General features: G+C 43.8%; 1 protein-coding gene across 1 annotated transcript; it reads right to left on the bottom strand.

Annotated features, from left to right (window-relative positions):
- Positions 1-474: 474 nt before the first annotated feature.
- On the bottom strand, positions 475-7,422 carry znf330 (zinc finger protein 330). The gene is made up of 10 exons (XM_066678359.1): positions 6,969-7,422; positions 5,941-6,082; positions 5,548-5,567; positions 3,317-3,387; positions 2,940-3,016; positions 2,253-2,379; positions 1,960-2,064; positions 1,820-1,866; positions 980-1,097; positions 475-881 (listed from the first exon to the last, which is right to left on the bottom strand). Exons 2-10 carry the CDS (start codon positions 6,058-6,060, stop codon positions 586-588), a joined length of 981 nt encoding a protein of 326 aa, XP_066534456.1. The 5' UTR covers positions 6,061-6,082; positions 6,969-7,422; the 3' UTR covers positions 475-585.
- Between the last annotated feature and the right edge of the window lie 1,516 nt (positions 7,423-8,938).

Genomic DNA, 8,938 nt, shown 5'->3' on the forward strand with positions numbered 1-8,938 from the left:
CCCGGAGGAAACCCACGCAGACACAGGGAGAACACACCACACTCCTCACGGACAGTCACCCGGAGGAAACCCACGCAGACACAGAGAGAAAACACCACACTCCTCACAGACAGTCACCCGGAGGAAAGCCATGCAAACACGGGGAGAACACACCACACTCCTCACAGACAGTCACCCGGAGGAAACCCACGCAGACACAGAGAGAAAACACCACACTCCTCACAGACAGTCACCCGGAGGAAACCCACGCAGACACAGGGAGAACACACCACACTCCTCACAGACAGTCACCCGGAGGAAACCCACGCAGACACAGGGAGAACACACCACACTCCTCACAGACAGTCACCCAGAGCGGGAATTGAACACACAAGCTTCAGGTCCCTGAAGCGGTGTAACTGCGACACTACCTGCTGCACCACCGTGCCACCCTTAGCACTCAAATTGAATTTGCCAAAAAAGAGAGACATTCAGTCACAATTTGAAGATTTTTTATTCACACTGAGACAAAAAAAACAACAAACCTAAGCCAAAATATCATGTTTGCATGGTTTTAGAATCAAACTCATTTTATCCGACACTACTTCAATCGGTTTTGCCACTAGCTGAACCTTCACCAACACTGAGATTGCTAAGTTTATCTGCCACTTCAGCCTCATCTTCCTCATCATCTTCCTCTTCGTCGTCCTCATCCTCCTCATCATCCTCCTCCTCCTCCTCTTCATCCTCATCATAGTCATCGTCGTCTCCGTTGTCCTCTTCCTCCTGGTACCCTGCTCCTCCGGAAGCAACGTTCTTCCAGTAGGAGTCATATCCTGACGCTCCGTAATCGTAACTGTCGTCGTCAGCCCCACTCTGCCGGCCAAACTTGTGGGTGCGAGCTGCAGAGAGAAACCAGGCCAGCCGAGAATTCAATGTAAAAGCCTCCACCATTGCCCTTAACTCCCTTTTTAAAACACCGTTTGAATATTAGACTTACTGGACATGCTGAGATCCTTGGTCTCCTGCGTCTGGTGTCCGCACTTTGGACATGGAGGCGCCTTGCCTTTCTCTTGCTTAAAGACTTTGCTCCGAGCGTGGTCATCGCAGAAGCAGGCCTAGAGATATGAAGAGAGGTGTTTTTACATTTATGCACGTTAATTACATTATTGACTTATCCTTTAACATATGGACGCTTCATCAATCATTTCTGCTGACCTCAGTAACAACCACTGAGTTTAATGATGTGTGTTTACATAAGATTGAATGTCATTGATATTTTAGCAGCTCACTAGGTTCTTTTCTCTGTTTCTCTCTGGACTCTGTTTTTTTATGTTTATATTTAAACAATGACTATATTCTAATTCTAATGTCTGAATATTCATTCATTCATTCATTATCTGTAACCCTTATCCAGTTCAGGGTCGCGGTGGGTCCAGAGCCTACCTGGAATCATTGGGCGCAAGGCGGAATACACCCTGGAGGGGGCGCTAGTCCTTCACAGGGCAACACACACTCACACATTCTTGAGTCGCAAATCCATGTCTGAATATTCTTAATCCCAAATTTTATGCTAAATATTAATGGCTCTCAAAGTGATATAATGTATTATGCTGCTATTTTAATTATTAATGTATCAGTAGAATAAACTGGTATTAAAATAGCAGTAATATCGTAATTATTTCTGGGACAATATATCGCCCAAAAATGACCAAATGCTACAGGTCTAACATTGCTGCAGCAAAGCTGTTAACGCTGTATAGTAAGAACACATGATCAAAGTGGGCCAACATTGTGATCGTGATTTATTGTGGGCGCATGCGTCAAGAAAGTACATCACCTTGCACCGGAGACAAGAGTGCTGCCCGAGACGATTGCAGGACACGCCTGAAACGGGAAGAAATTGTCAGAGAATGGTTTTAAAAACATCAAAAGTCTGCAAACCCAATGCTGAAAGAGTCCCAATGTCCACAGACTCACATTTAAAAGTCTCTGCCTCGAGGACCTGACAACTGGCCTGGTGCTCAAACTGATCATCCTCACAAAGGAAGTTGTGGCAGAAGGAGCAGCGGAAAATACGGCCTCCTGTATCAAGGAACATTGCATAATATTTCCTTGATTACAAGCCAGGATAAAGAAGTAATCATTGCTTAATGGTACAATGTAATTAGCCACGTCTACAGCAGTGAGAGGCCCAAGGCGTTATCGTCTGGAATCGACCCAGCTGTGTTTTCATAATCTACCACTGCACAACCATGAGGGGGTTTCTTTACCATGTTCCCAAACGCTGCGGTCACACTCGATGCAGTCAGCGTCAGAAAGAGGACACGAGCAGGCGTGTGTGCTCAGGCACTTTCTCCCGTGGCATACCCAGGCTTCACAGAAGTCACATATCGCCCCCTAGTGATCACAAACATCAGTGACTGGTTATAAATCAACAAGTCCTTGTTTTCTTTTTCTACATTTAAATGAAAGTGGCATACTGTGACCTGCCTGTTACTTTTGTCTATGGCCAAAACTCTGTGGACACAGCTGTGTTCAGTTTACCATAATGCGTCAGTCTAATGTCAAATGAGATCATGCCCAATGCCAAACAAGAGGGGTGTGGGTCGGGCTCTAGAAGACTGGAACTGGAAAAGTCTCCGCCTCATGGAGCCATCCAGTACTTTAGGGATTAGTTTGAGTGGTGTTTGCGATCCAGAACCAGTCATCGGACATCAGAACTTGACCTTACTGATGTTTCCATGGCTGAATATGATGACGTGGATCTAGGAGCTGGATATCTATAAAGAGGCACTGTGGCTACACTAGTTTTAAAAAGCAATGCACTAATGCGTCTATAGCATTTAGCAGGTTTGATGTATCAGGAGTAAAAGGAAAATGTACATTAAATTAAAAAAGAAAATGTCTAAATGACCTTGTTTGTGAATGAAGTTACAGGTGAGGAATCTTTTACATACCACCATTCCCATCCCAGTGCTGTGAACTCCAGGGTGCTTCACGACACAGTCAGAGGACTTCATGCACTTGGTTTTACCTTTAAAATATAACAGAGAATAAAGCCCACTACCGCATGATTGATGCAATGAAGCTGTAAAAGTGCAACAGCAACTTCACATACTGAACATATCACTGAGTGGAACAAAGCCAATGGCTGACATATATGGCCATGAAATGAGAAACATGTGTTCATTTATCTTTGAGGAGAACAGGCCCCTGTTTCACACAGAGCTTTTATCCGCTTAGTGATTTACTGCTGTGACTTCATGTGTTATTATCAAAAATAGCATATTTATGCATTATTAAAAACGGCATTTATTAACGATGTATAACTTACCACACTGGGCACACATAGGAAGCTTCTGCACTACGGAACAGAAGTAACAGAACGCTCTGTTTTTCTGTCGTCTGAAAAGAAAAAAATATGAAAAACCTATTATTATTATTTTATGCATTAGTTTACTTTTAATCTTTCGCACAAAAACAGTCTAAAAGTAGATGTTTTCTACACTACAGGTACAAAATTTATATTAACCACATGCTTTTTAACATTTTCTATACATTTAATACACACCTTATAATCCATATACACACCCTTATACTGACTGTCTGTGAGGAGTGTGGTGTGTTCTCCCAGTGTCCGCGTGGGTTTCCTCCGGGTGACTGTCTGTGAGGAGTGTGGTGTGTTTTCCCTGTGTCCGCGTGAGTTTCCTCCGGGTGACTGTCTGTGAGGAGTGTGGTGTGTTCTCCCAATGTCCGCGTGGGTTTCCTCCGGGTGACTGTCTGTGAGGAGTGTGGTGTGTTTTCCCTGTGTCCGCGTGAGTTTCCTCCGGGTGACTGTCTGTGAGGAGTGTGGTGTGTTCTCCTAATGTCCGCGTGGGTTTCCTCCGGGTGACTGTCTGTGAGGAGTGTGGTGTGTTTTCCCTGTGTCTGCGTGGGTTTCCTCCGGGTGACTGTCTATGAGGAGTGTGGTGTGTTCTCTCTGTGTCTGCGTGGGTTTCCTCAGGGTGACTGTCTGTGAGGAGTGTGGTGAGTTCTCCCTGTGTCTGCGTGGGTTTCCTCCGGGTGACTGTCTGTGAGGAGTGTGGTGAGTTCTCCCTGTGTCTGCGTGGGTTTCCTCCGGGTGACTGTCTGTGAGGAGTGTGGTGTGTTCTCCCTGTGTCTGCGTGGGTTTCCTCCGGGTGACTGTCTGTGAGGAGTGTGGTGTGTTTTCCCTGTGTCTGCGTGGGTTTCCTCCGGGTGACTGTCTATGAGGAGTGTGGTGTGTTCTCTCTGTGTCCGCGTGGCTTTATTCCGGGTGACTTTCTGTGAGGAGTGTGGTGTGTTCTCCCTGTGTCTGCGTGGGTTTCCTCCGGGTGACTGTCTTTGAGGAGTGTGGTGTGTTCTCCCTGTGTCTGCGTGGGTTTCCTCAGGGTGACTGTCTGTGAGGAGTGGGGTGAGTTCTCCCTGTGTCTGCGTGGGTTTCCTCAGGGTGACTGTCTGTGAGGAGTGGGGTGAGTTCGCCCTGTGTCTGCGTGGGTTTCCTCCGGGTGACTGTCTGTGAGGAGTGTGGTGTTTTCTCTCTGTGTCTGTGTGGGTTTCCTCCGGGTGACTGTCTGTGAGGAGTGTGGTGTGTTCTCCCCGTGTCTGCATGGCTTTCCTCCGGGTGACTGTCTGTGAGGAGTGTGGTGTGTTTTCTCTGTGTCCGCGTGGGTTTCTTCCGGGTGACTTTCTGTGAGGAGTGTGGTGTGTTTTCCCTGTGTCTGCATGGGGTTCCTCCGGGTGACTTTCTGTGAGGAGTGTGGTGTGTTTTCCCTGTGTCTGCGTGGGTTTCCTCCGGGTGCTCCGGTTTCCTCCCACGGTCCAAAAACACACATTGGTAGGTGGATTGGCGACTCAAAAGTGACCGTAGGTGTGAGTGCGTGTCATCCTGTGAATTCCGGGTAGGCTCCAGACCCACTGCGACCCTGAACCGATGCGGTTTCAGACAATGAATGAATGAATACATTGAGGAGCACATGGCCTTTTTTTACTGATACAAGTGAGAGGGCACAGTGATTTTCCAGTTCATTCTACTGAGAGGTCTGTTTAAACTGCAGAGTTCAGACTTGTTTGTTTGTTAGGAGACCTACAAACCTAGCAAAACACCTGCAGACCTCCAAAATAAGTGGGTCAAACTCCACCCATGGAAAACCACAAAGTTACCTCAATCACTTCTTTGGCATTTGAAACCACTAAGAAACCAACAACAAGATGAGCTGGATTTTATTTGGCATGCAGGTGGAGTAAAGAATTTTTCTTGCTGTCAGGTTGTGTTTGAAAATAAATGCAAAGAAAAACAAAAAAGTGTATCTTATTCACTCACTCAATCGTCCATAAAACGTTAAAACTGTCAGCTCAGAGGATGAACAAGATATTTTCTTCTCTGCTGTGTTCCTAACCTCAGGCAGTCATTAATCGTTGAAGCTTGAAGATCATTCCTTACAGTACATTACCCGTTAAGCTGTTTTTCTCTAGCAGTCAGAAAGAAATTGAAATAAAGTACCTACATAGTCTGGAATCTGATGGAAACGACATGAAGGAGCTCACCTTAGACACTTGTCACAATCCTGGCAAAAACAAAGAAAACCATTTATTAGAACTGTATATGTACTAACTATAGTTAATAGCTTTAAAGTGGCACTCCAACTTAGAACTAGAGGTTTGTATATTAACAGCTGAGTTAACCAGTACCCTGGAGTCATCATATAGTTCATGTTTGTTTTGCGATGTTTGTCCACTTATGTTTTCTCGCTCCAATGCTCAGAATTAATTAAACAAAGAAATTTTCCGAAATTCCTCCGTCATTAAAGAACCATCATCAGAAATGTGGTATCCTAGTCTCTAAACCAGACACTTTTCACTTTCGACCAGTGTCCCTCTAAAACACAATGTGATATCTGTACATTTTTATCACATTTAAACAGGTCATTAACACATTACCATGCCCGAATTGCATGGATGCTTTGCCACATCAACATGTTCCCTGTTGGCACGGTTCTGCTTCTCTCGCTCCTTCCGATTTTCTGCCTTCTTGCGGGCCCCTGTCTTCTTCTTCGGCATCGTTCAGCGCTTAAATATACAGCTTCACAGAAAGAGAAAAGCAAGAAGCTGTGAGTATGTAATGTTCTGGGTTATAGAGAGGACATCCCCTCATTTTCCATTAAATCAGCCCTAGTGTTCATTTATGTGCACTCTTTTTCTCTGTATATGCTGTAAGCCCCCTTTCAGCCTGTTTTCCAATGGTTAGGACACCCACCAGATCCCAAAAGAGCAGGTATGATTTGGATGGTGGATCATTCTCAGTACTGCAGTGACACTTACCTGGCGGTGCTGTTGTTAGTGTGTGTTGTGCTGGTACAAGTGGATCAGACACAGCTGTTCTGCTGGAGTTTTTAAACACGGCACCCTCAAAATGTCCACTGTGTTAGATAAACCCCACCTTGTAGATGCCAAATCAAAGCTCATCTGTTGCTATAAAGTTCATATGTTTTCTGTCAGATGGATCATGTTAGCTGGTCGAATATTGTCAGTCCAGCTGATCCACTCGTATCAACAAAACAAACGCACCACCACCACGTCACTGTTACATCAGCATTGAGAACGATCCACCACCCAACTCCTGCCTGCCCTGTAGTGGTCATGTACGGGTCCTCGCCACTGAAGAACAAAGTGAAAGGGGGTTAATAATAAGTAGGCAGAGCAACAGATGAACAACAGTCTGTAATAGTAGAAGTAAAATGTTCAGTGAGTGTAAAAACGAGGTACTCGTTTTAATGTTTTGGCTGATCTATGTGTAATACAGTGTGTCGACGTTGGTCCCGTGTGCTAGGGATATTTTCCTATATTTACACTGCCGATGACAGTAGCCTCTAACGTGGGTTTAGTAAAGCTGGACATATACAATATTTATTAGCATGATATACCGTTTAAATAATAAAGATTTCAAAGAAAAACCATATAACACGTACCACACAAATTTCTCAGAACTCACAGCAGTCCTCTTGCCTCCACATCCGGGTAGAAAAGGGGCTGCTGAATATCAGTTCCTAGGTTCTGTTAGCTTTGATGTTACCTGTTGTTTATGTATGTGTAAAACTGATTATAGACGCTATCACAATATATCACTAGCACACTGTTGCTGTTAGTGTCTGTGTTACTCCAAAAACTAAGTCCTAAATATAATTTTAGATCTGTTTAACTGTGTATTTAACGTTCAGGAATCCGCAGAGTTCAACGGCTTTACCTCAAATACCTCCCTACGCCCTATCTAGTGGATTTATGAATATCATTAAACAACGATTCTTAATTCAATTTGTGCATTATATATTAAACTTCACAGCCGTTTATAGTCAACCAAACAATACTGATCCCAATTAGTGCAATATTTAACTGTAGAAGCCAGTTTCTTGTCCTATGTAGGAAGTGCCCTATGTAGGACGTAAGAAGTTATTTGAGATTCGGCCAATGTCTAGCACTCCACCCCTGAGGAGGGCGCCCTTTGAGTCACGCTCGCAATATCAGCTGTTGTGATGATTCATTTTGTTGAACCGATTCCTTCATATTAACGGTGTCTTGCGCTGAAGCGAATGTCCGAATCAATTTTTTATCACATATTTTCAGCTACATTTACAGCAGTTATTTGTTAAATAAAAAGAACACAAAGAATGTAAAATTTGTCGAAAATTAAGGAAGAGAAAGAAAAACTAAATAATGATAAGGGAATTAAATAAATAAACATATGAAAAATCATTGTGGAGGTTAACATTTTTTTTTTAATTAAATAATCAAACCTAAGAATATAATTGTTAAACAGTCATGGCATCCAGCATAAGATTAATAAAACAGTAGTCGATTTCATTACTCATCAAGTTTAATACCAGAGGTTCTAAGGTTTTCTCATTCAGTTATGGGTTTTTATTATTATTTAGAATTTATCTTAATTAAATAAACTTATAATCAGGTAAAAGATTAAGCTGTCATAGTTAGCTCTTGGTCATGATTTAGTAAGTCATGGAAGGCCATACTTAAAGATGCACTAGTCACTTTCACCAGTGTGCCTGTCTGTGTTATTGTAATTCACTTATCTAGCCACCAGAGGTCACACACCCCAAATCTTGTCCAAGGTGTCGCCATGTTAGTTAAAGCACCCAAGCAGGTGAACCACAAGAAGAAAGGTTGTGACGTTTCGTCATTTCCGTGTCCAATCATGCCTAAGGTCCCTTGTCATACGTTCATAAGACGTGTGTTTACTGTTTGAATAAAGCTGAATGTCTCAATCAATTCTGTGACCTCTGTTCACAGTTCAAAGGAGTAAATGAAACGCAAATAGAAGCAAATGTGTCTTTGGCCGCACAATATGTACACATTCTGATGTGTGTGTGCTGCCCTGCCGACTGACTGGGCTGCTCCGTCTCTGGAAGTCCAGGAGACTCTTAGAGAGCCGTGTCTCCTGCTCACGGTCAGAACAGGTGTTCTGCTACCAGCAATAATCAGATATAAGAAGTAGCTACGTTTTGTAGAGAAGGTCGATAGATTTGGTGCTAGTCTAGGGTGACCAGATCTAAGAAGGTGAAAAAGAGGACACGTTTCGGGGGGCATTCACTGCCGTTGTATGCTTAGCTGAACCTAGGTGTGCTTTTAGGTCCTTTACACCTTTATTTGCTACACAAAACATGGGAATTTCTTTTTTAATTCATCCGAGGACTTACATTTACGTTTCGGCATAGCTGCTCGAGATGAGGGTAGGTACATGAGCTTTGCCTGACGTAAACAAGGACTGCTGACGTGCAGACTGACCAATTAAATGTTTACAGAGAAGGTTATCGACCAATAACGGTAGCTCTACAGTCAGACCGTCCAATCAGAAGATTTTAGGCTACTTCACCACGCCCCCTTCTCACTCAAGCGAACCAATCGGAGTAGGGGAGGGCGGGACTAG

The sequence above is a fragment of the Hoplias malabaricus genome, chromosome 8, assembly GCF_029633855.1.
Source record: "Hoplias malabaricus isolate fHopMal1 chromosome 8, fHopMal1.hap1, whole genome shotgun sequence".
Taxonomy (NCBI): domain Eukaryota; kingdom Metazoa; phylum Chordata; class Actinopteri; order Characiformes; family Erythrinidae; genus Hoplias; species Hoplias malabaricus.

What these genes read in the sequence shown, in the direction of transcription:
- znf330 (XM_066678359.1), bottom strand. Translation starts at nt 6,060, where the DNA reads ATGCCGAAGAAGAAGACAGGGGCCCGCAAGAAGGCAGAAAATCGGAAG. An exon ending in ATCCATGCAATTCGGGCATG is followed by an intron (nt 5,568 to 5,940) that starts GTAATGTGTTAA and finishes TGTTTTTGCCAG; the next exon opens with GATTGTGACAAGTGTCTAAG. An exon ending in TCCTATGTGTGCCCAGTGTG is followed by an intron (nt 3,017 to 3,316) that starts GTAAGTTATACA and finishes TATATTTTAAAG; the next exon opens with GTAAAACCAAGTGCATGAAG.